General features: G+C 38.1%; 1 protein-coding gene across 1 annotated transcript; it reads left to right on the top strand.

The window, feature by feature from the left end:
- The first annotated feature begins 950 nt into the window (after positions 1-950).
- Positions 951-27,953, top strand: LOC139137249 (serine-rich adhesin for platelets-like). The gene is made up of 10 exons (XM_070705243.1): positions 951-989; positions 18,786-18,872; positions 20,250-20,280; positions 21,967-22,399; positions 22,620-23,139; positions 23,268-23,326; positions 24,516-24,712; positions 25,038-25,070; positions 25,640-26,133; positions 26,675-27,953. Exons 2-10 carry the CDS (start codon positions 18,792-18,794, stop codon positions 26,774-26,776), a joined length of 1,950 nt encoding a protein of 649 aa, XP_070561344.1. The 5' UTR covers positions 951-989; positions 18,786-18,791; the 3' UTR covers positions 26,777-27,953.
- The last annotated feature ends 6 nt before the right edge of the window (positions 27,954-27,959 follow it).

Genomic DNA, 27,959 nt, shown 5'->3' on the forward strand with positions numbered 1-27,959 from the left:
CAGCAGGGATTGTAAATCAACACACAATAGAGTTGAACAGGGGTCACACTCGGCGTTGGGACGCAATTCGGTAAACGAAACAACACTTAATGCACATTAAGAGGTTCAATTGAGGACATGTACTGACCCGCTTATGACTTATTTAAAGTACACCGCTGCATAAGTGGATCTTATTCAGTGACGTCACAGAGTGACGCAGCGTTTTAACATGACCGTTTCCTTTCTCACCGTTGTGGCAGTGTAACATCCAGGGCATACCGCGAATATGAACTCTCAGTCTATGATATATACTCGCAGAAACGTGAATATTCAAGACAACACGTACCACCCAACTCTAACGAAACAATAAAATGATGCATGCATCTCTCTACCCCGCCCTCCACTCTCTCTCTCTCTCTCTCTCTCTCTCTCTCTCTCTCTCTCTCTCTCTCTCTCTCTCTCTCTCTCTCTCTCTCTGATGTGTGGATTTGTAAGGCTGACATCAGTGATCAATTAGGTGTGGCATATTTTCAGTCGACTTTTCAAAGCGCGATTAATTTCTTCACTAACAAGAGCGTTCAATTAGGAAACGTCCCTTTCGGGATTTTCTTAAACCAGCTCGACTCCGTTGTTCTTTAACTGGCTCGCCCAAAGTTTCCCGCGGTGCATAGGTCCATGTCCTCAGTAGAAGACTGTCGGCTGTGGACGGCAGTACAACAAAAAAAAGGAACTTCCCCTATAAGAGCTGGGACGGGTAATCGTAAAAATGTGGGCAACGATGGGAATGACCTAACGAGGCCAGAAGCTCGAAGTGGCCTTAAGTTTGTCTTTGGAGAACACGCGAACTTTGGGACACACCTTTGTCCTGTCTCTATTTTATAACAAGATAATATTTTGTACCGACCGGCAAACCATAATCTGCTTTCATAGGGAAGGTACACCCTAAGTGGCCTGACAGCCTTATCGTGACTGTGCCGGACGAAGAAACAGGTGTCCACATTTCTCTCACGGTAAGTTCTGCCTTTATGTATACGCTTTTCAAAATATCCACCATGTAACAGCGCGCTGTCCTTCCCGTGAGGTAATCGCTCGTGCATCTGTACTGTCATAAACAAATACAACATCGGCGCCTTACTTTATTTCTAATATAACTGTGTCTTTTCTGTTATATATAGATTTGGGACAAATGTTATTTAACTTCACTTTTTAGCGATGGCGGGTAATCAAGGCCATATTCGTATACCGCATTTTGGATTCGTATATTGCATCAGGAATTCGTATATCGCATTTTCATCTTGCGTACCCACAATTTTCTAACTCCCACTTTAAATCCGTGGCACTTTTTGCCAACCATATTTCGGTGTGGAAATCACAGAAAGACATGATAAATTATATCTAAATTGCACTTTGTTACGTATTTCGGGTCTAGGGAAATGATGTTTTCAAGCAATTTTTACATAAATCGCTGCGAATTTGTCAACGAATTCGAAAATTTAAATTGCGCGAGGTGCGCGATACATTTTGCGGCCAGGTATTTTTCTAGTTTGGAAAGAGAAAAACGTTTGTTTGGAATTAGCTTTAGGGACGGGCCATTAGATCTTGGGAGAGGGGTGGTCAAAAATAAAAAAAAATTCAGAGCAGAAAGTTAGGGGGAAAAAATCTTCAAACTAGTTTGCAAAATAAAAAATAAATAAATAAGAATACGAATGCCTAAAAAACTGCAAATTCTATTTGTAACTTTTGACCATTCTTTACCTCGGAACATTCCATGTTTGAGGCTCATATTTGTTGCAAAATGGTGTTTTACGAAGAAGCAAACATGATTAGTGATGTTATAGCCACATAAAACTGCTAATTTTTGTTCAAACGTGTTGCCTTCCGAGCTCGTTTGTTGACATCTGGTATGCTCAGCGTGCTGGGGAGAACGCAGATATGGTGACGCTGCGATCACGCGAGATGTACAAGACTAGTTCACGTTTATTGCGGGATCAAAACAACATTGCTTCGTGGATTGCCAGATATCTGGCTACGCAACGTGCTCGGACAATTGACTACGACGTTAGTACCGGACATAAGTAATGAATATTTATTTTGAAATTGCTGTAAATGGCTTTCCAATTCTGTCAGCAGTTCTTGAGACAGACAGACAGACAGTCAGAACACGTGAACACGCGAGGTAAATACTGCAAACTAATACAGTCATATCGTTTTTTTCTACTTGATATGCTTTTGATGTCCCTCAGTTTGGTATTGGTTGCGATCTCCGTCGTGATTTGCTAGAGCTACAGCGCTTGATGAACAAGATCGTCAGGATAACTTCAGAATACGCTATATCTGTCTATCTATCCATTTTGATGTATATAGTTATATATATATATATATATATATATATATATATATATATATATATATATATATATATATATATATATTTAAAAACTATCTACTGTTGATTGACCAATCAGAGTGCTCAATTCAGGGTGTTTCATTTACTCATAAAGCCTTGTGCACCAAATTCCAGAAACGAATGACAGCGCCGTAGTAAAGTACTGTCCAATCAAAAGTGAACATGTCATATTCTGTAGACATCTGGTACATTTTAATATTCAAATTTGGTAACACAGCGGAAACCAGCTGCAACACAAAATCTGCTGTGCCCTAGGACATTTATATAATGTGCCCTCTAGGGCATTTATAGGATGTTCCATTACATTGGAAGGCTATTTCACAAATAAAAGTTTTAATTCATATCCTAAACATGTTACATTGACAAAGGGGACGGTTGACGTAAACACATTGAAAACGAAAATATATCAGTTAGGGGCGATAGTTTTTAAGTCTGATAAAACCCTCGTACTCGGGCTCTTCTGGTATATAAGTCCAACCCTACGATAAATGCCTCGACATTTTATCGTTGGGTTGGACTTTATATACCAGAAGAGCCCTCGTACTCGGGCTTTATCCTATATATATATATATATATATATATATATATATATATATATATATATATATATATATATATATATATATATATATATATATATATATATATATATATATATATATATATATATATATATATATATATGAATATATATATATATATATATATATATATATATATATATCTCGAAGTATACAGATGTCCTCGTGGGAAATTACAGTGCTCAATGCAAAAGCAGAGCGTTATAAATAAACAGATATATATATATTATATATATATATATATATAATATATATATATATATATATATATATATATATATATATATATATATATATATATATATATATATATATATATATATATAATATATATATATATATATATATATATATATATATATATATATATTATATATATATATTCTCTTTCCCAGGACAATCCTCCAAGCAAGACTACCATTTCGGCAGCTCGACCTCTGAGCTTCACAAATTTTTAATTTTCGCTGGAGTCAATTCTCAAACTTAAGCTATTGGGAAGGATATTGTGTATCATTTTGAAATTTAACTATCCAAACTTTCTGTCGTTCGTCAGTCCGAAATTTTGATGAATCCATATTTTATTCTATTGCGAAGGAATATAAAATTTAATTACAAACTGTTTTTGCGTGAATATATAAGGAAATTGTGAGCACGTTGAATTCATGAATGAAATCAATCTGTGTTCCTGCAAGTTTACTTTCCAAACAGGAAAGTACTGCCCTTTAACGATAGCTATTACAGAAATCCAGTTTATCTTTCAATTTCTTTTAAACGTGATTTACACAGATAGAAATTGTATCTCTGTCTAGGATATCGTTGACAAAGACGATGCCTGATAGGTCAATCAAGTTATGAAAGTATATAGGCCGTTGCTCTTCACAAAATATTTCCGCTTCTCCTAATAATTTGATTTCTAATGTCGATCGAGGTAGTTATGTAGGATTTGGCAGGATCACAAATCCCCCAGTCTCGTGCCTTACCTGAACGATATTCAGTAAAACAATTATAATATTCAACACTAGATATGTGGAAATACAACGCCATTTCGATAATCAGAGTGGAAAGTCAAGAGATCTGGGTCTGATAGTTCCGATGCTTACAAAAAGTAAATTTTTTTAAGCTCTCCATTTTGCATCATCACAAGTAAATGACTTAGGTATCCAAGATGCATATAAGACTTTTGTAAAATAAAAATATCGGGCATGTTTAGTCCTCCATTTTCGTACTCTCCGATTATTATCCTCCCTTTAATTGTTTAAGTGCTATTTTGCCATAAAATTGTAAATAGCTCACGATACTAGTGTTTTAACTCTTTTGCATCACCATGGAATTTAATTTGTGCAAATTGTCTTGTAATGTGAGAAACAATGTGTAAAAATAAGGTTTGATTTAGAATAGCTACTTCATATTACTTTATTTCTGAAGTAGTTGTGTGTGTGTGTTTTATCAGGAATTCATTATTATTTGTTGGTTGGCCAATGAAACAAACAGTTTGAAGTTTCTCACATATAGTATACATGTGTCTACATTTAACACAAAATAATTTAAAAGCGAGTCAGTGTATCCTCATAATAAAACATGTAGCTTATGTTGTCTACCAATTTCACATTTATATTTTTAATGTTTTTATATTCATGTTTTTCTGTTTCATAGTCTCGTTTTACTCAGCCTTAATGATACGTTTTTCAGGCTTGTCTGTGCCCGGTTGTTGCCAGAAAAACATTAAACATCTTTTCTGTAGAATGTCAAACGTTTGTCCTTTATATCATATGATATGGCATTACTAGTATGCTGTGATGGCGTATGCTTTATTGTATGTGAGCGTATAAGTCCACACCGTATATATAAACCCTGGTAACAATATCGATTTTCAAGAAATTCCGAAAAAAAAGAAAGTTAGAAAGTACATAATCTTGTATTGTTGGTGAACAATATTCGTACATACGACACCCAGCTTCCATACGACATTGATCCACAAGTGCTATTACATGTTCAACGAACAAGGCAGCATCATCAGTGATTGCAGTACGCAATGCGCAACATAAATGCTTTGATGACCTGTTTTAGCTCATGTGTTCACCCACGTGAGCTAATGTCGCAGCTATGTTTGTCTGTCAGTCTGTCTGTCTGTACGCCCGATATCTCAAAAACGGCTCATCAGATCAGAATCAAATCTTGTATGTAGATCGAGTTGGCAAATGGCAAGGACTGATTAGTTTTGGTAGGTGTGGCTTGCATATTTTTTTCTCATTTGCATAATTAATTTAGAAAAACGTTACCGAATATATATTGAGAACGACTGCACACAATTTAATGACATTTGCTATAAATGTTGATCACACCAAGATATATCAGCGGTGAAAGGTATAAAGGGGTGACATGAAAGAAATGTGCTAATTTGCATATTTGATGAACTTGCATAGTTAGGGATATATATATCCGAATTGACTAGATCAAAATTGACGAAATTTGGAATATATACTGAAGATACTATGATACAACATTGTTGAAAGTCATTCAGTATTTTTACTTCAGCCAATTCCTAATTTGCATATTTAATTAACTTTTCTAATTTGGGATATCATACCGGAATTTACTTGATCAAAGTTGGCATAATAGGCTATGTTCATTGATGATACCAGATTAAAACAACATTTAAAGTCATTTCGCATTTTAATTTTAATTGAATTCTTTATTCCCATGAATATAAATATAATGTAGGTGATTACAACAACATCCAATACAGTATAAGTATACAATCAATGGGGAAAAGGGGTTGAAAATAGCTGTCTGCATGGCAACTAATCTAGTCCAACCCCTGTAACTACAATTTATCATTGAGTAGAACATATCACAGGGCATACTGTATAACTCTGTCATATCACCTCAACTCATACAAACACATGTGGTCATAACTAAAATAAATAAACACCATTAGTGTGATTAACTTTCTGTTTTCAGAAAATATTTGTACTCCCGCTTAAAGTGTGACCTACAATTAATTTCTCTGATATTTAATGGTATACTATTCCATAATTTTGCTCCTGCAAATTGTAAACTGAATTGACCCAATCTATGTTTGTTTTTGGAATTATAAGATCATTTCTAACATTTTGTCTGGTGAAGTGAGAATGATAAATTGGCGTAAAAAAGTCGGAGAATTCTGTCGGCAACCTCTCATGTAAAACGTCATGGACAAAAACCGCTAATTGTAAACTATGTTGTTGGTATATATTTAAAATACCAAGTTTCTTGAATAGTGGTTTTGATGATGAATTCCAATTGCTGAAAGTTATGATTCGTACCATGCGTTTTTGTATTTTTAGAATCTCATTTAAGTACGTTGGATATATACTCCCCCAAATTTCCAGACCATAAATAATATGTGGAAGAACTATAGAGTTATATAACGTGACAAGAATAGATTGTGGTACAACAGAGCGCAAACGCAAAAATACTCCTGTTAACTTACTAATTTTAGACTTGACAATAGAAATTTGCTGTTTCCATGACAGACATTTATCAATAGTAACCCCGACAAAGAAGAACAAGTGACCTCAGAAATTGGTGTATCATTTATGGTGAGTGTTCCAAAAGTGTCAATCCTATTCCTACTACCCGTTATAATTAAATAATTTGTTTTGGTAAAATTCACTGTCAGTCTATTTGCGGTACACCACTGAGAAACCTGTTCTAATTTTATACTGACACTATTTAAATCAATACATCTTTCTTTTCAAAAGTGTGAAACAAGTTCGAATCATCGGCATATAACCGAAAGTCAAAGAAATCAGAAGACATACAAAAATCGTTAATATAAATAAGGAATAACGTAGGTCCTAAGATTGAGCCCTGTGGAACACCACAAGAAATTAACCTTCTAGAAGAGAAACACCCTTCATATCTACAAATTGATAACGAGAAGATAGATAGCTTGTAAACCATCGGAGAGGCACACCTCTTACACCATAATAATTCAGTTTCTTTATAAGTACATCATGGTTGATAGTGTCGAACGCTTTTGAGAAGTCGATAAATAGACCTAGAGTCGAGTTTCCTTTATCCATTTCATGTAAGAGGTATTGAACAAGGCTTATCAGAGAAATTTTGGTACTATGCTGTTTTCGAAATCCATATTGATGATGATAAAATATATTATGATTCTCAAAAAACTTTAAGATTTGGTTGTTTACAATTCTTTCAAATATTTTGCTAATCAAAGGCAAAATAGAAATCGGCCTATAGTTTCCTATATGTCCTGTGTCTCCCTTCTTATAGATGGGAACAACACGAGCTATTTTCAAATAGTCAGGAAAAACACCATTTGATAATGATAAATTCAAAATATGACAAAGAAGTTCAGATATTTCATCGGCATGTTATATATTATATTTCATGTCAGTTAATATACAATCTCCATATCTAATGAGATTTAACAGTTTGGCATACAGAGCTTAAAAGGACTTGACCGAAGGCAATTACACTTTCTATATAAAGTGCTGATATACAATGACACGAGTCATAGAAATTTTGTATTTTTATTTCAGCTAATTATATATTTGTATACTTAATACGTTTAGAATTTATCTGTGGTGAATATTGTTCATAATGTTGATCATAAGACTTTCAATGAAGTCGAAAACATGTGGCAAAAGTTTAAATTTACACACACCTGCAATATATAATGAAACATGTAAATTTCAGTTCATATCTTGGTATTAAAAGTGTTGGAGTTAAAGTGGGCTATCTGATACCCACAAATATGTATTCTAAATAGCATTAAATTTAACACTCAGTCATTGAGGTAGTATTTCTAGCAGACGATGTGCCTACAGCGTTATTATTGTAAACGTAGCCTTTATCGAGCAATCGACTTTCTGAACCACAGCAATAAATGGCACACAGGCAGACAGACATAAATTATATAAGACGGACACACAGACAAACCAAAACAATCTTACGACATCGTAAACCGTTCGGTTACGCTTCACAAAACATCAAGCAAAACAGCTCGCCAGTTTTGTGAATAGCTCAGAGAGGAAGTCAAAAACACGATTGGAACTAATTTTGGGATAATTGGATTTTCATATTTTGCGAATTTCTCAAAAGTGTTAGGCGCAATATAGCTGAATGTTGCAATATCGCAAATTACTCATAAAACAAGTGTGTAATATAAAAAGAAAAGCAGAAGAGATAACATTTGTAGATTAAATCGACATTACTCCACCATCCAATTATTCAAAATCATTTCCAATCGTGTTCAAATTGAAAATTTCTTTCAGAGGTATTGCGAATCAATTTTATTTTGGAAGTCTGGAATGAACAAACTTACTGCCGTCACAATGCTCATTTTTGTAGGTCACAGTCCAGTATGTGTGTTTAATGCACAATCATTTGATAAAAATATCGAGTGCGCTATATTTAAGGGCATGATCACTTGAAATATGATGAAATGAAACAATGCACTATTCAGGATTATCACACAGTTCTGTTGTAACAAAGGACACCGGTGCCTTTATCGTTAGATTGCTGAGTGTTGCAGCGGACCAGACAAACATTCTCACAAAGGGACGAAGTTAGTCGAATGCAGTTACTATACGGTAAGTCACTGTTGAGCGCCAAAAGGTAAATCATACGCACAGCTTCATAACGTAAATATTACGTTTGACTCTGTTTCTCTGAATGTGAAAGGCACAGTCGAGTTTGGTGTGGTATACGGCAATACTATAAGCAATCGGAATTCAAAGCGATATGGTGAGTGATCTGGTTTGTAATTTATGTTCAAAGTTCAAACAAACGCGAAGTGGGATAGGAAGCATTGGTTGGCTGCTTGTGTAGTATACAGCGTGGCATCGATTATAATATTTCATTGGGCTATGATTACTGGAGGACAGCCTGAGTAGAGGGAAAAACAACAGAGACATAAAGTAACGAGAAGCACGAAAGTCACGAAATCAGACACCCTTGACCAATCGCACTTTGTGAGTAGCGCAGAGAGACATACAGATTGAAAGATTCTCTCTTTCACAGGTATTCGGAGTACATTTTTACTGCGACCGTGTCGTATGGAGTAAATGCCGTCACAGTGGCAGTGCTCCTTTATGTTGGCTACCATCCGGTTGCGTGTTCATTTGACAAACATTTGATAACAATGTCTAGTGCACAGTTTTTAGGAGCATGACGGTCGAAACAGTAAACTTTTAAGGATAAAAAGGTAACCAGTGCCTTTATCAGTCCGGTTAATGTCTCAATAGTCCTGTTTCAAAATGACCGACGATTTATTTCCTAGACACATGCACCAGACACAGTGATCGGTTTTTGCTGTCCTCTAAGGTCCGCTAACAGCTCACTGATTTGCATGATCCATCCTCTTAGGTTTCGTTACCGTGTTGTGATCACCTCATGGCACTGTGATAGATTGCCTTGTGTCCTCGTGTTAGCCTCGTTCTGTAGTGTTTGCTGCCTCGCAATAAAGTTTCCCATGTACTTCCTGGATACTGTTATGGTAACAAGTTATGTAAAGTGTTTGCACCTGGCACAAGCTCAGGGTCGATATCGATCATAACGGACAAGGACAGAAGGCCGAGTTCGCCTGTGAAACATTCAATGCTTCAAAACATGCATGTCTATTTGGCTCCGAATACTAGCTAATAACGATTCATTTTAGGCGATATTTTGACGGCGCTGGTATGATGAAGCAAAGACTCTACTGTAATTGTAAATTTGTTCTAAACACAAAAATTCTGAACAATATCAAACATATAGACTGTTTCACCGATAGGGTTTGTGAACCATGTAACATCTATACCATATGACGGACCGTTTCCAATTTTCAAGCATGACCTAAACCATACTCCAAATTACACTATATCAGTTCGAGCTTGCAAATGCAGCGCTCTCATTGGTTCAGATATCGAAAAGGTACGAAGTCTGGTTCCCTGACCCATTTCTACCGCTGGCTGCGCTACTAACGGCAATAAAGGGTCTATAAAGTTAATATGCAGTGAAAATTCTGACTGAAATATTAGATCATATCTAACGAAAATATAGGGTCAGGTATGATGTAATATTTCAGTCAGAAGTTTGACTGCATACTAATGAGCACAGTCACCATACAAGCTCTTGTGATCAGCACATCTGTACAGTGGCAAGCTCGGAAATTAGATGACGAAACATCGAACGCTGAAGTTGTTTGCACAGCTTCATTTTTGAGTTTCCGACTCTGTATTACCATGATGGCATTTAGTGATTAAATGACGATTATCGTCTATGATTTTTTTATCAAACGTGAGGTGCTGACCAGGGTGACCTTTGGCATGTACGGCAATGACTCAAAAATAAATAATCTTTCGTCTTACATTCAATGTCGACATAGGATGCTTGGTTCGGGAAACTTACCGGGGGTAAATAGACTCAAAGGGCATTCGGAATCTAAAATCGAAGGTAGTTCCAAGGTGGAAATAAATTCAAGGCAATCACGGCACTGAATGACTTCACGTTTCTCAGTGAAAATTCAAGTTGACTTTTTATTTGAAATATTGGTGTCATAAGGACTTCTAGGTTATAAAGAAAGCAGTCAGACAGTTTGGAGTAGAAATCTTTATTTGAAATATCACAGTCAATATTCATAAAAATAAAAATAAACCGTTGCACCTCATCCTCCCACACCCTATGGGACTGACATCTTTTGCTGCCGACAACGATGACACGATACATGGACCTCAAAGAGACTCATGCGACCGTGGTTTTCCGTATCATAGTTCCCAAAAAATGTTATTACCGTCTGCTGGCCGTACTTTGTTGCTTTATTATGTAATAATTATTCGTACAAGTTAGGCCCATTTTTGAGGTCCGACAACCGTGAAAAAAGAAAACGTTAAACGAAACATGGAGAGAGATAGATCACTGAGCGTGGAGTTGGAAAATGAGCGTCGTTTTGCGAACTTATTCGTAAAATTTAAGACAGTTTTAGTGCCGATAGATTGAGTAGTAAGTAACCTTATATTTCGTCGGTGTGTTCCCGCTAACGGAAAAGATATAAAGTAAAAAAAAAGAACTGAACAAAAAATGAGATAAACAGCTGTGAAGAAAAGAAGAATAGCTTTGCTTACTGCTTTGCGACCTACATTTGTGAGATGAAACAGATATAATTGTGAAGATGTCTTTTTTAATGCGTGTCACCGTTGTCGGTAGGCTACGTTGTTGGCAGGGTAACACTGCCAACAACGTACAGCCTGCCGACAAAGCCGATGGAAATTGCGTTTTATTTTACAACAAATCATTTACAGCTGATCATATCCCCCCCCCCAAAAAAAATGTAGTTTATCATTGTCTACCGTCTGCTAACAGGACTTGGCTGCTTTATTATATAATAATTATTTTCGTAGTGGTTAATTTAAGACAATTTTAGTGCCGATTGTTTGAGGGCCAGACAGTTACCTTATATTTTGAACGTCCCCGCTGATGGAAAAGGTCAATGGGGGCGCGGGGGGGGGCGCGACGAATAGAAAGAATAGCTTTTCTTTACTTTGCTTCTTTGCGAACCACATTTAATAGTTATGATTGTGTATAGGTGTCATTTTTTACGCATGCTGCCGTTTTCGGTTGGCAAAGTTGTCGGCGGGGTAACACTGCCAACAACGCAGCCTGCCGACAACGGTGACAAGACACGTTTCTGTACCCCACGCGAATGGAATTTTGCGTTTTATTTCCCCACAAATCATTTACAGCTTATATCGTTTGCAGCCATAGGTCAAGGCGCTGGTCGGTTTGAGGAAGGTGTACGTGCATGTCTATCGATTTGTTTGTCATAAATCTATCTCTGTATTTTCACCTTTGTCGTCATGCCTGATTATTTTTTCCTTCTGTTAGTAAACATTACGTCATGTCCTGTCGAATCCCTTACGTCATGAATAACGTATACGTGCACTGACGCTGACCTCCAAAGGGGTTATCAGTAAAGGTGATAAAAATAATTCGACAAATAACAAACAATAGGGGAGGGAAATCGTGTACAAAAGTACAATACAAGCGACGGCGGTTATTATGAATTTATTTTTTCCAATAGTTTATCCTGAAATTCCCCGAGTCTGGTGAACAAATATTGCTGTCACACAGCAAGCTTGTTGAAACTATGAGTACTGAAATGTCCACTCAATGACATCTATAATTGAGTTGTCAATAATTTCTGAGTCAAATGCATATCAATGCATATCCGTGTTGAATGTTATGATGACTCATGTTGTTTTTCGTCGAATTTTTAACCATTTTTTTAGGGGTTGTAGATTCTGCTGAGAAGATTTGACTGTGATGTCTTCGCTAGGAGACGGGGTGCCGAACATTGTGAGTTCGAATCCGAACGAAAATCTACTAAATGGCTCAGCGAAAATTTAACGCGCGAAACTCGATGAGCGGCCCGGGGGTGTTTCAACTTGCAAACGTCGTCATATAGAATTGAAGAAGGTTACTTTTGTCGTTTATATAGACTGAATAATGCAATATTGAGATTATGTTGAAGTTGAATAGCTTTTCAAGTGTTATATTTCAATGTAAATATATACGTTTTCGTAATGCAACAGCTCCTGTGCCCGTAAAAAGCATTGCTGTGAAATATACACTCAGTCTGAACTACTGTCAAAAGAAGAACAGTATGTTAAACATTTCTACTGAAAAGCCATACAAGCACGTACAGCTTTCTGTGACTTAAGTGTTGAAATGGTGCTATCTTGTCCCTCAAAGTATGATAAATCTTTGGTGTTAAAACACGCCCTCTTGAATGAGCTCTTGAACGACAACAATTCAAACAAAAAGACCTTACAGTAGGGATTGTAAAACAACACACAATAGAGTTGAACAGGGCGTCACTCGGCGATAGGACGTAAATCGGTAAACGAAACAACACTCAATACAACATCTTGACTCAGCATAGAAGTTTCGTCCGCGACCCAACCATTCTACCCACAGTGGCCTATTTTCTAAAATTCCGCACTGCGCCTACGCGCCATAGACGTGTGTATATACACCTAATGTTCTTCTCAGGCATACGCACACGTCTATGGTCGTGGGGCCCGTAGGCACGGCGGAATTTTAGAAAGAAGGTCAGTGATTCTACGCCTTTGTCTTGCACATGCCGATGGCAGAGAAAAGCAAAGGGTTTTTACAAGTAATGGTTGGCTTAAAGGTTATTTATTGCAAAATGAGCAAACAGTACATGTTCGTCAATGCACGTTAAGAGGTTCAATTGAGGACACCCACTGACCCGTTTATAATGTCCAAGGTACACCGCTGATAAGTGGATCTGATTCAATGACGTCACAGTGTGACGCAGCGTTTCAACGTGAGTGTGTTTTCTTTCTCACCGTTGTGACAGTACGCAGGGAACGACATCGCCAACTGCCAATACCGTAATTTGCGGTCGATAATGAACTCTCAGATTACAATACATTACCGTAAAGGCCTGGGTATTAAGGACAAAACGTGCAGCACAACATTTCAACTCTAGCAGGATAATGAAATGATGCATACATCTCTCTCTCTCTCTCTCCTCTCTCTCTCTCTCTCTCTCTCTCTCTCTCTCTCTCTCTCTCTCTTCTCTCTCTCTCTCTCTCTCTCTCTCTCTCTCTGAAGTCTCTACATACTAGCCTGTTCCTTTTAAAATAGCTTAATCATATCAAGGTTGACATCATGTCAACAAACGTTAAACGTAACTGATAAAGAACGTGTGTCGTTTGAATATAACAACCTTGTTCCGTCCATTTGCGCCAGCGAAATTCCCGGCATACTTCAACACGTCCTTGTGACACTGGTTACGCATAGCATAGTATTGAGTGGCTTTGTACGACCTGGTTCAGTGGTCAATTAGGTGTGGTACATTTTAAGTCGACTTTTTAAAATGCGAACACTCAAACGAGCGTTCAATTAGGAAAGCGCCCCTTCGGGTTTCTGTAAAGCCAAATCAACTTCATTGTTCTCAAACTGGTTCGTCCAAAGTTTTTAGACTTCATGTCCATGCCTTCAATAGAATACTGTCGGCTGTGGACGACAGTATCACATATCTTTGGTAAAAAGGGTGCGGACAACGACGACAATGACCTGACGAGGTCATGACCTCAAAGTGGTCTTAAATAGGTCTCCATTCACAGAACAAACGAACCGTAGGACGTACCTTTGTCCCAGCCTGTATCTATTTTGAAACAAGAGAATATCGTGTTCCGACAGGTAAACAATTATCTACTTTCCTAGGGAGGCACACCCTAAAAGTTGTCTGACTGCCTTATCGTATACAGCTCTTGGTGCATTCGCCTAGTAACTGTACTGGACGAAGAAACAGGTGTCCACATTTCACTCACGGTAAGTTGAACTACAGCAAAGGCGGACTGCTTTTATGTATACGCTATTCCCGCGGCAAACTTAGACCACAGCTCTGATCAACTCCCTGCATAAATCCCTACATAAATAGTTTGAAGTTTACTATACGTAGTTCCCTCTATCAGTATCGAAATGTTCACTATAAAAGTACTGGGAGATGATTGGTTGGTTACTGTGTCCCCGCATCGTGTTGTTGTGTTAACAACCTTGTAGATATTATCCTTCTTTCGGCTTCGTTTTGACGTTAAGCGAATTTGAAGGGTGACGGTGGGCACAAAGCGCATTCTACGAACAACCCCGGGACTGAGGCGAACTATGAAACCGTGACGGTTTACTTTAATTATTGACATAGGCGGCATTGACAGTTTTGGACTTTTACATAACAGAAAATGCCGGACAGGAGTCAACATACAGTCGTCAAACCGAAAACGTACACTCTGATCAGTGTTTCGTGTTTGAAAATCCTGCCGTTTATGGGACTATGCATTTACTCCCCTATCACCAACAGTTCAGACGAGAAAGCAAACGGAACGACCTTCAGACTGCTCTGGTGAAATGACACTGTGTCTCACGTTGTCCGTTATATAGCGTAGCCTCTAAGGCTTGAGCTTACAATCAAGCGCACAGAGTAGAATAGGCGATATTATATTACAGCCTTGTCATTACAAGAGAATTTTGTGACGTCATCCCGTACATGATTATTACTGATAACGTATCCGATTATCCAGCATTGTCTCCCAGATGTTTTCCATATCTACATATTCACTAACATTGCCAAAACTACAAAATAACAACAACAATGTATCCCCAGACCACAATGGACTGTCAACGTCACGGTTGGTAGTATCGAACTATATTGGAGGTGGGGTAACCTCGTTTTCATATCCCATGACAGTGGCAAAGGTACAACAGAAGTATTGGCTCAAATTAAGAGTAAACATAGGCCTTCAAACATCATCGTTTTGATGCAGGCGGTATCAGCAAATAATTAGATGTATTTCCTAATAGTTTTCTTCGTTCAGAGAAGGAAAATACGAGTCGCTCGAGCTGATCGAAGAAAAAAGATCGGGAAATAACAAAATTATCACATGTAGTTTCCCTTAACGACCCCTCGCTTAAACTTCTGAACTATTTTCAATCAAATTGGAATAATATCAATACGCCGTGGGCGAGTTGTCAATCTTTTCTTGTCGTCTGTCTCGCGAGCGAGGAACACGGCGCTAACGTTACGGTTCGTGTACCGACCAAATGCTGGACGATCCCTGGGCCTACGGCACAGGCACCACCGTGGTTGATAGCGCTTTTAGTGTAGTAGAAAGGGACTACACTACAAGCGCTTTCAACTACGGTGGTGCCTGTGGTCTACGGTACCTTCCGTCAAATTATACATGATTTCAAAGGTACAATAAGTCTAAAAACTTACCTCAGACAAAGTTACGCTGTATTTAGAGAACAAAAATCGACTGAATCTCACCTGCGCGAACACTAACGTTGCCCTGCCGGCTGCGCCCAACCCAGAATGCAATGCTTAGGAAACCACAGTAATACGACCAGCTTCGACTTTGTTGTTTCCGAAAATTATTCACGTAATTCATAAGGAATATGCTGGTGTAACAGTGTTTGGGTCACTATTGTCGTAGTATATGTAAATATTCTGAATATTGATTTTATTACAACACTTTTTGATGCCCAATACGCAGCACTTTACACTTTTAAGTTGTTGTCGCAGTGGAAACTGTAGGATTGTCTACAGTACTCTGTGAGTCCAAAGTTCAAGCAGCATTTGTGTTTAGATATATACGAATACGAGCCTTGGAGTCAAAACTAAAACATATGGACTCAAAATTTGCAAAGTGGATGAATTTTGTCAGAATCTGATAATTATGACTGATTTTCAAGAACATTATTTTCACATCGGGCACACATTTTGATCATGAGCCGCCATGTTAATTGTCATAAAGTCGAGCACATCGAAGATCGACCCCCAAAAAACCGACACAACTAAATTGATGACATAGACGCCGGTTGTCGTGACGTAGAAGGATAAATTCCATACTTTTTGTTAAGAGTTATACAAATGTTGCTCGTGCATTTCATTAATTTAATTTAAATTTATATACTGGACAAATATTACCCGCATTTATCAGACGTAGACATAGAGTAATTTGGTTGGGTGCGGTTTGCGAAATGTTGCCGATTTAATATGTGTTTTTATGTGGCAGAGAAATGCTTGAGCGGTGTTGCATATAAATGTTTGTTTGCACTGTTTATTGACCGGACGTACGCCTTTACTTGAAGTCTGTGTAAGTGGAGTGGATGTCACTTGTTTCATGCTACTGTCGATAGCTTTAAATTTACTCATGGTAAACGATGTGCAGAAAATCACACTTAGAAAAGATTAAGCGACATCTTTTTTGTTGAGGAAGTCTGGTAACAGTCAATATGGGTAACACCCAAATAAATAGTTCATATTTTGCGATGACGAAAGGTCACACCACAGAGATGACTTGGCGTTTTTGCACAATGATCCAGCTGAATTTGATTGGCTTTTCACTTCTTTATCATGCAGCCACGACAAAACAAGCACAAACACGAGGTCTTCTTACGCTACAGTAATTCCAGACACCGCACTTTAAAATGTAGTCTTCGGGGTTAAAGTTCAAGGATTTCGTTGCCCGCAACAAAAACTCCTTTCTTCCCCGATTCTGCATTCTCATCTCGTTGTCTACTTATGTTGAGTGTCGTTTACAAGGGCGTTCCCTAGTTTCGTATCTAGCACATATAAGTATATCCGACATCCAATCGGCCACACTATAAATGGTGAGGTTTGTGAAAATTATACAATCTTTATCCTCTTATTCGGTATTTGCTCCGTTGCAATACACCTTTAGTGATGTTATGTAAATGTCATGTAAATTTATCAGCAATGTCCGCAAGTATCTTCACTAGCACCATCACACTAACCACCAATATCATCATCACCATCATCATCATCATCATCATCATCATCATCATCAACATCATCATCATCATTTAGTAGTTCGAAAACAGTATTTGTTCCATTTTCAATAGAGAGTTATCTCAGGAATGGCGGCCATTTTGAATTTCAAATGTCAGTAAATATCAGCTAATTTGTTTCTCTTGAACCAAATTCAGCGTGCACGATGACCCTCGTTATAATTTTTTATATGGTTGAAAGTTTCACTCAGGAAAGTTTAAGGAACCCTTCAGGGACTCTCATCTTCCACTTTCAAGGCGCGTTCTACTTCTAAGTGTCACAGATGACTTCAGAGGCCGACAATATGCGCAAAATCATTTCTCTTTCAAATTGTGCACTGAAACAAAAAGCTTTTTACTAAGTTCGAATCGCTCAAAAAATACGTGATTCCCATCCTTGCGATAATAATGCCCGACCTGCCATTCAATTTTAATTCAATTTAATGCGACCGACTTTGAATTTGCCGGCCACATCTCCTTAAATGCGCGGACAAGCTATACATGTATAGAGGCACTGTGACATGAAACTTAAAATACTTAAAAAGTAATTTTTGCCAAGAGCAGTGAAAAGAACGTGAACAACTACTCTAACGCCTGACAGAACAATATCCATGATCATATACCTGTCACTAGAATGATTTTTCGTAGTGAAGTGTCTCCTCCTTTGGTTGGCGTTTTGACGTTTTATATTGAGTAAAATTGAGGAGAGAAAAAATCAACCGAATTGATTTTTATTGAATTCAACAAATCTTCCGTGAAATTACACTACGTCCAAATCTTTATGTGTCTTCTTGAAATGCAATAGTACATCGTCCGTGTTTGCAAATCCAACAGTGTGAACAAAACGTCCAACACATATATTTGCAACCAGTCAGAAGTATCAGAATCCGGCTGTTCGTTTATAAGCCTTAGATGACTCTTGACCCGCGATCGCTTTGTGTACACATAGGTGAGGAATTTTGGGTGTATTATTTGTCTGGTGACTCAGATACCGAGGTTTCGCTGCTTCGCCAAGGATGGAGCTTCGAGTTTGTTACTTATACGAAAGCAAGTTTTCCTAACACGAGTTCAGGACCAGTTTAAGGAAATAAAACAGTAATCACGTATGCACATTCAGCTACAATGCAATACGTTGTCTGACGGTCGGACTGGTACAAATCTCTTAGTCGGGCAGGTTAATTAGCGCTGCACAAGGGTAAAAAATCCGCTTTCTTGTGGACGAGTACTCTCTATTACATACAACATTCATGTACTATAGTTTAAATCATTTAAAGGCTGTATAAAGAATCACCGACCTTTCTTTCTCTGTGAGAAAGACAAGACAGATATTTTAGTTGAATGTTATTAAGCCATTCCTAATTTTGCCGTCATAAGAGAGTAGTACATAAAAGTTTGTACTTGCCATTTTCCGTTTATTCTGCATACTTTTTTGACTGGTGAATTTCTCCTTCTAGAGTAATATGGCTTTGAAGCATGCTGACCGATTCTGGAAGATTTTTGCCGCGGTTTTGGTGGTCCTCATTTCCACAAAACTGTCACGGGTAAGTTCACGGCGCATAACTAGTAGTTCATATTGTATAGTGTTCACGAAAAACCGAACAGACGAAAGGAAATTCATCGTTGACCACTATCTTTATATTCCATCCTTTCATTTACAAGATAGTTCAGCTTTTGTAAATTGAAAATTTGCATAATTGAAACATGTAGAAATATCTTCCAAAACTAATTTAACCTCAGGTTTGCGTACAGCTTGACTGAATAAGCAACCTGGTGTGGGTGACAAATGTGATCTTCAGCAAAATACGTGAATTTCAACCTTCATGTTTTCTCCTCTCCCTATTTAAAATGACAAAGACCACCATATCACAAAATTGTTTTGCTTTCTTGCAGTTGCTTGTGGCAACTTGAACTGCACATTTTTGTATATAACTGCTCAATTAGCACAACTGCTAAGTTCGATGGCAAAAGTCTTGGACTCTTCGTAGTTTACTAGTTGTTCAAAACGTTCATCGTCAGATATCCTGACATGCACCAGCTGATCGAGGCTCAATGTAATCTTAAATATGTCCTCGTCATAGACAAAGATCACACCGTTTTCCTCAGTCTATCACAGGGTAACTTCAATTTCAAAACCAGCTTCTTTCAAAATCATGTGCGATCAAACATTGTCGTCCAAAATTATAGAACAGTAGACTAGTGAAGTAGGTATATATTCGTACTGGTTCACACGAGGAATAGTAGGTCAAGCATGCAGATGATTTGTCAAATTTGAGCCATGATAAAAAAGGAAAACCACGGCCACTATGATTGGGCGTTTCATGGGCTACAATAATAAAGTCTCATCTACGCATGTAATAATATTTAAACTCCCATTTCCACTTAGTTTCACAGCACTTTTCATTGTGTATAGGCCACCTCAAGCAAATAGTGTGGTCGCACACTACATAAAAGATTGGAAGGAGCATAGTTTTCACCTTTGTAATATTCATGCAGAACTTGCAACGTACCCAAGGGACCTATATACCACAATATGTCAACTCTATACTGTACAGTTACATGTAGATTCACAGACCTTCATTCTGACCACCTTTGTTTCAAATGATGCTTATTCTGAGCTCTTTTCTCTTATCTTTTTACTCAGGGTTTAAGACCACTTCAGCCATCTACTATTGCTGACCAGCAATTGTGATTTTTCTAAGCTCTCCTTTTTCTGACAAGGGCTAGGGGCTTAAACGTCTGTCTTCCTACCAATTTCTAGCCACCCAGCTGAAATTTATTATGTCATGTCTCATGCACCATACAAAATGCATTGTGAATAGTTTAGAAAAGAATATTGAATCCTTTTGGGATCTTTTTTTGTCCAACAGCCTTAGAGAATTTTCCTTGCATGTTAATTTTGTCTTGATTTTTTTTTACAGGCTACAAGCACAGTTGACCCTGCAGGTACAGGTGAGTGATATTTGTCTATGTTGGGACAAATTTGGGTCACTGTAGAGCTTTGTCAAAGACAAGTCAGTTTTGATGGCATGGTTAAATGTCGCTGTAAAAACTGTGCTATGAAACTTGTAAATCGCACCTCAATCTGTTTATTGTCTGTTCACGATACTGTCAAAGCCAATTGTACGCGTCGACGTTGTTTTTGGTCAAAGTCTGTGTAATCAGTCAGCTGAACTCTAGTTTTGGAATTGTCTTACAAAACGATTTACCAGTGTTGCCCTTCGAAGGACAAGATTATCAATGTAGCCATCGCTCTGTATAGAGAATCATAAAACGAAGGTATGAAGAAGATATAAGAAATAACATGTAATTTTCTTTTGGCAAATAAAAAAATAAATATTTTAAGATAGAACGCGCCTCGGGGACAGATATTTGGACTCTCAAATTTTTGCAGTTCTTTTCTAATCTACCACTTGTGGGAGCCCATTTTAAAGTTCTTGGAGAAAGAAAAACCTTCATTGCCTTACTTTTTCGAAAATCTGAAAATTTACTTTTCCCCATAGAGTTAACACGGGGATGACGGCCATTTTGAATTTCAAATCTCGCAAGATGTTTGGAAATTTGTTTCGCTAGTTCCAAACTTTGCACCGTGATTCCAATTTTCATTGTTGATTTGGACGAGAATGGTTGAAAGATTCATTTGAGGAAAGTTTGAACGAAAGTTTAAGCCCTTCACTTTCGAGCGCATTCTACCTTAAACGACAAAAGGAACATCTTCTTATTGCCTACTTGTTTCTTACTGAGATTACAAACGATGAGCTTAATAGTTATTGTCTTTAACTCCTAAACATGTTAATTATAGATGTAGAGAAACATGACAAATGTTAGGTTACCAAAAATTAAAGGCAAAATCATTTGGTGGGGACATTGATTCCATGATAGATAACAATACATTATTCATGATGACTTTCTCGATTGAATTTTAAACAACAGACGCATCAAACTCATTTCCCTTGATAATGAATCTGTGCACTGAGATAACCATCTAAACAGGATAGTATCCAGAAGAAATTCCGTGTAGAGATATATATAGGACTGGTCCATGTGAATTCTGTCATCTTTCTATTAGATTCGAACTTGCAACCAACTGTGTACACTGGCAGATTTGATGCCTAAAAACAATCAGCCGCTTCCCTCACCAAACACTGTGACTCAATGATCGGCCTGCAGGCCGATCATGCTGAGTTGTTTTTGTCTCGACCAACCCCTACATCCTTCCTCATGTCGCAATATTTGAACATAAGACTCTTGTTACGGAAAACTTCGTCAAGCAAATACGGTGAGCATAACTGGGACAGGCTTTGCCAAGAAAACTGTCACTCGGATTGATACTCCATACCCGGATATCAGGAAAGACACGAAATTTATCATCTTGGAAGAACGAAGAAAACAAAGAAGAATGAACAATTTTATTTCATGAAAGAGGTGTTAGCGTTTTGGCAGAACAAAATTGGTAATCTGCATTGCTATATATTACACTTACAGAACAATATGCAATTGTGTCGCGATACATTGCAAAAAAATTCAACGGACAGCACTGAGGTACCTTCAGAATCGAGCATTTCAGTGACATATTCATATATCATTTTCCAAACGTAATTTAAAATCTTTTGTCTTCATCTCATTTCGCTGAAACAGTCGGAAATACGTGTCCAGAGTGGACAGAATGGATGGATGATGAGAATGGAGGAACACTTGACCCCTATTCCATTGGAGAGTTTGAACTCATCAATGACTTGAGAGGACCCTATGGATTCTGTGATGAGCCAACTGATATTGAGTGTGCTTTGGCAGATGACACCAATACTCCGTACAACGAAAGTGGACAAGTTAGTCTGACATGTAACTTGCAGCAAGGATTTCTGTGTTTTCACAGCCAACAAAGCGGTGATTGTTTCAACTATGCGATCCGTGTACTTTGTGAAACACCATGCCAAGCACCAACGACACGAGGAAAAGCCAACACAAGAACGAGCTCAACATCAATGCAATATTCATCTCGTCTTTCTACTTATCTAGGCACTGATATTGTGACTCAACCATCAACAACTGTCGGAAAGACATGTACAGAGTGGACAGAATGGATGGATGATGAGAATGGAGGAACACTTGACCCCTATTCCATTGGAGAGTTTGAACTCATCAATGACCTGAGGAAAAACCTACGGATTCTGTGATGAGCCAACTGATATTGAGTGTGCTTTGGCAGATGACACCAATACTCCGTACAACGAAAGTGGACAGGTTAGTCTGACATGTGACACGGATCAAGGATTTCTGTGTTTTCACAGCCAACAAAGTGGTGATTGTTTCAACTATGCAATCCGTGTGCTTTGTGAAGCACCATGCCCGTCACTGACGACACAAGGTAACCGAATGACAGAGCTGAGCTCTACGTTATCGCCGTTTTCGACTGACGTTTCCATTGCCTCTAGCACTGGTGAGTCTACCACAACATCGAAAGTGCAAACAACAACGGAACTCGCCTCGACCGATCTGAAGACATCTCCGAACAGCGGTAAATCGCAAATGCCATCGTCAACTGAATTTTCCACTCTCTCGAACACTGAAAAAGCCGTGTCGACATCGGATGCACAGACGCCGAGTCAAGGAACACCAACGACTGCCAACAATCAAGTTACGGACATCCGAACTGATCCGCCAACTGAATGTCCACCTGCTGATAGCGGCGATTGTTCAGAGGAGAACCTCCTCTGTAAGACCGAATACGAAGTGAAAGCCAGTATGAATTCCGAGGCGAACTTTGGACCATGTGTGCCACAAAACGTGTCCGAAGCATTTGCCAACGAGGTAAGTTTCAAATTTCAAATTGTCTTCAGTGTGTTTTGTCTTTCCTTTTGAACGCAATATCAATGACAATAGTTCGTATTAAAGTACTGAGGTCTTAATGCAGGGTATCTTTGATTTTTTCCCTACAGCAACGGGAAAACTTAAGAGATGAGATGCCCTTATGTTGTTTACAGTGTGTCTTCAATCGGTAAATATTAAATTATCATATGATAAGATGATGAACGTAGTGGTAAAGGAGAGAGAGAGAGAGAGAGAGAGAGAGAGAGAGAGAGAGAGAGAGAGAGAGAGAGAGAGAGAGAGTAACACATGGGAGGGGTGGGTAAAAGGTAATATATTTTCCGTACTCATGCAGTAACCACATACATTTATGTCAAATCTCTGAATGTCGATGAGAACATCTTTAAAAGGTAGTACGCCCCTCGGAAACACTTCCAATTGTGGTCGGACTTTCCGTGAAAACGTTAATTCATTCCCTATCGGAATCAAGAAGAAAAAGCCAGGGTGATCGTGCAAATTTGGTACCATAGAAACAAATTACTCTATATTTACTGACACTTCAAATTCAAGATGTTCGTCATCCCTGCATTCAGTCTACTGGAAAAAATAAAATTATCAATAACAAGCCGGTGTAAACAACGCTTACCACCTTCAAAATGATCCCCTACAAGTGATAGACCAAGCAAATGCATGTATTATAAAACAGGTATTGCAAAAGTTTTAAAAATCCGCATATCTGTCGCTGTGACCCATTGTACCTGAAGTACTATCTGCCGCGGTTAATGCAATCGATACGAATCAATATCAACAGGAACTACTTTTAATTTTAAAACGCAGATGTATTCACTCGTTCTGAAACTCTACGTTATCAAATAAAGATATATTCCAAGAAGCATGCCATCTTTGCAGCAGGCACAGACACAGTGTCATTGCTATTTCATTTTCTTCAATATGTGTGTATGAGTTCATGAAGACATATAAGCTATATCGAAAGGTACCGTAAATAATTTGAATATGCTCGAGGCAAATGGATTTCATTCGGTTTTGACGCAGCATCCTCGTCCCTGCTACGAATTTTTTAGGTGCTAAAGTCAGACAACGAAATTATGATAAAATAAAAATGTATCAACGTATCCCCATATGCGTGGAATTATTTATTAAATATTTCAAGTAGTAGGCCCAACAAACAACCAAATTATGTATGTATGTATGTATGTATGTATGTATGTATGTATGTATGTATGTATGTATGTATGTATGTATGTATGTATCTATCTTAAAGATAGTTCCCTAAAGACAGTTGCAACTGCAGAGAGAAGTTTCTAAGTATCCTGCTGTCATTTGACCTTGCGTTACTGTTTTCATTTGTGAACTTTCAGAGGCGAAAACTCAAGGAGAAGGCGAGACACTTCTGGCGACATCGTCACAGTCGTCAGTCGAATTTTAGTCTATGACAACTCGACAGTTACAGCTGAGGCCGTTTTAGAAGCCTTCGTATCCAGCGTTCGCCAGTCCAGTGTCCTCGGCTCTTATGGTCTCTCATATATAAATGGAACGGCATCTGTAGTGAAACAAGGTAAAAATATTTCAACTCTAAATGATATTGTCATACATTATGATACCGTGTCGTGCGATACCAACACTTTCGGACACTTCCATTGGCCAATTAGGACAGCGAAACTGACCATTAATATTTGATACACGGTAATAATTTCAAGCCCGTGAGCGCCTGTGATAATAATAAAAAGGTATTCTTTGAATATTTGCAAAGAAAAGTGCTGAAAAGCTACCTATACATTTGCGTAAAGACTCTTCCATTAAGGGGATAATCTTAAAACTAATTGGAGAATACATTTGGATTTTCCGCCAACATTTAAATTTATTTATCATTTATTTTTCAGATCTTGAACCAGCGACACCTAAACTAGAAAACGGTAATTATCTATTTTGAGAATACCTATACATCAACGCCCATCGAAAATTTAGTTAGCCCTTGTTTTTACCTAATGCCTTTCAAGTCGCTAAGGGTGCCATGACTATTTTTCAACAAGACCGTATGAATTATCCTTGAAACTTTTCGCAGAGCATACTTTATCATGATGGATTGATAGGAAATAAAGGATATTGTGCGTGTATCGACTCATTCATAAAGTCACAACGCTGTAACAGTTAACTTACTGTGTGAAAATTCGAGCCAGAGTTAATTGCTCATATAGTCACAATCAAATTTAAAATTACCACCAACACCCAAATCAACGTAGTTTTCCCACTTGTCGTCGTCTCTATTCCAGCCTCCTCCTCCTCCTCCTCCTCCTCATCATCATCATCATCATCATCATCATCATCATCATCATCACAAATACAACCAACACCACCACCATCATCATCCCCACCACCATCGCCATCATCATCACCATCACCATAATCATTATCAATATCGTCATCACCACCAATATTATTATTATTATTATTATTATTATTATTATTATTATTATTATATCAGATTCTTTTAAAATGGTAGTGGTCATTTGTTCGACTATCGCTGGCCTTGTAGTGGTGATTACGGTGGCGCTATGTTTTGTGTGTATCATCCAGCGCTCATTTCCGACTAGCAAACGGGGACGGAAACCCGCCATATACCGGAATCCACTCAGCAAGACGCAAGAGGGCACACTCTTGATGAAGGAATGGTCCTTTGGCAGTGCGACTCCCAAAGGTAAACGGCAGTGGACTGATAAAATTTCCGCTGGCGTTGACACGGGCTCGAAGGACAAACTTAACGTGTCCAGTCGTGAACGCTCGGATCAAATGGTATCAAAACGGTGGTCCTATCTCTACGGACGCGGCCCAAATGAACAGCCGCGGGCGAGTGAAGTCCAGAAGGGAGCTCATAGTCTACCAAGACCTGGCGGATACAGCCAAGAAAAAGGTCAACGAGGAACCGACAATTATCAGGAACATGTACACAGCAATGGTCAAAGAGTAACGGGTCGTCCTGTAAGTAAATGAAGCAAGCTTTGGTCAATCCTGCTCATTTGTATCACTATCACTTGTTTTTTCTTGTTCATCAAATTTGAAGAATCGCTTTTGGTCAATAAGACAATAATATGAGAACATGGTCCGATAGAGCGTCACAGTGCGTTCATTTGACTTAAGGGTCAAAATTCGGTGTGTTCGTAGGACTGTTATCTTAGTGTTTTCATGCGAGCTCGGTTCACGGAATCAAGTGCCCTCACAGTTAGCATAATACTTTCCGTACGGCCTCTCGTTTATAAATACAATTGAAAAAGTGTGTTTTGTGTGTGTTTGGTGTGTGTGTGTGTGTGTGTGTTTTGTGTGTGTGTGTGTGTGTGTTTGTTTGTGTGTGTTGTTGTTTACATGAATTTAGTATATTAATGAAATTTTCACAATGAATAGTTCAAGATTGGTGGAAAGTCTTTAATTAACACTTTTTGTTTCGGGCGGTAATGCCGAATGATGCACTGACAAAAAATACGACAGACTACCTTAGTAAGTATTTTTCTCTCACATTCAACAGGATTATGCGGCTTTTCCAAAGGTAATTATTCGACCCCCAGCACAGCAGAGGAACTTGTACTACAACATAGACTCGATTGGATACTCGGGATATACGTTGTAATATAGCGTTTGACGTCATACATCTTGGGTGAAAACAAACGGAACTGAGTAACATGGATATGTTATTGCCGTTTCACATCGTCTATTATTCCACGGACGAGTATTTTTCCAAAGCTAAATAACTATTCTCATATGTGCAAGCATGGATTCCGAAAGCATGGATTCCGTTAGCCAGAAGACACCATATATGCGGTGCTTTATATTAACACAGAAGAGTACATAAATGGACAGGAACAAATAATGGCCTGCAAGGATTTTGCCGAAAAGCGTCATAATAGTTGTCGTAAACATGGTGCAAGGCTATGCTCTACATACTGACCAGCATTTCGTGGATATTCCCGTGCGTGTGGCTGCAAATTTGTTCGGGGAAGCTCTTCGATCCGTCGGACCATGTGCATATGTGGTTGCCAAGCCTGAAGACTCACCCTCTAGAACTGATCAGAAGTTGAAATTGTCATCGACGTAGGCTGTTCAGCGACAGCAAACTTCAGAATATGTACATTAATTTGTCGGTTCAGAAAGCCATGGATTTTAATGAATCCACGCGACTTTCCACGTCAGACTCGATGCTCGGACGGCATAAAATATCATAGCCTGATTCTAACTTTCATAAATTCGAAAAAGATAGAGTACAGGGCCGGTCAGTGCATTTACTGACAAATCAATGTTTCATTCACAATGATTGATCGATTCAAACTTTTTTGAATTTAACGACAGGTCAATGAAACACGGCTATGCAAAACAATTATACGTTATGCATCTATTAGAGCGATATGCATTATTTATATAACCACAATATTGTATCATATCGGGAACATTTATAACCATTTTAACAAATGTTAGCATTTTTAGATATACATTATACCAGTATATACAAGGGTTCAAAAGTTGCATCTTCCAAGAACTATATAATTAATAGACGCTGCTATTTCTCACCATAAAGGCGATATTCGTCTAGGAACAATGATTTTGCAAAAGTCTCTCTAATACATTTTCAATACTTTAAATGCTGCTTATATTGAGATGACATTCAAGAAATCTGTCTTACTCGAACTTGGCGTTTGAAATGTACCTATAAAATGAAATTGCGATTACTGCCAAGAAAGCATAATTGGTACGAAGTGTCAGCACTTCAACGTACATCCTTTAAATAATAAAGCACATTAATAATGAACGCAGACACA

This window comes from Ptychodera flava, chromosome 7 (assembly GCF_041260155.1).
Source record: "Ptychodera flava strain L36383 chromosome 7, AS_Pfla_20210202, whole genome shotgun sequence".
Lineage (NCBI taxonomy): Eukaryota > Metazoa > Hemichordata > Enteropneusta > Ptychoderidae > Ptychodera > Ptychodera flava.

Bases quoted from the DNA above. Each gene is read 5' to 3' on its own strand.
- LOC139137249 (XM_070705243.1), top strand. From the start codon at position 18,792: ATGGCTTTGAAGCATGCTGACCGATTCTGGAAGATTTTTGCCGCGGTT. The intron at 18,873-20,249 runs GTAAGTTCACGG...TTTTTTTTACAG, and splicing joins TTTCCACAAAACTGTCACGG to GCTACAAGCACAGTTGACCC. The intron at 20,281-21,966 runs GTGAGTGATATT...TCGCTGAAACAG, and splicing joins AGTTGACCCTGCAGGTACAG to TCGGAAATACGTGTCCAGAG.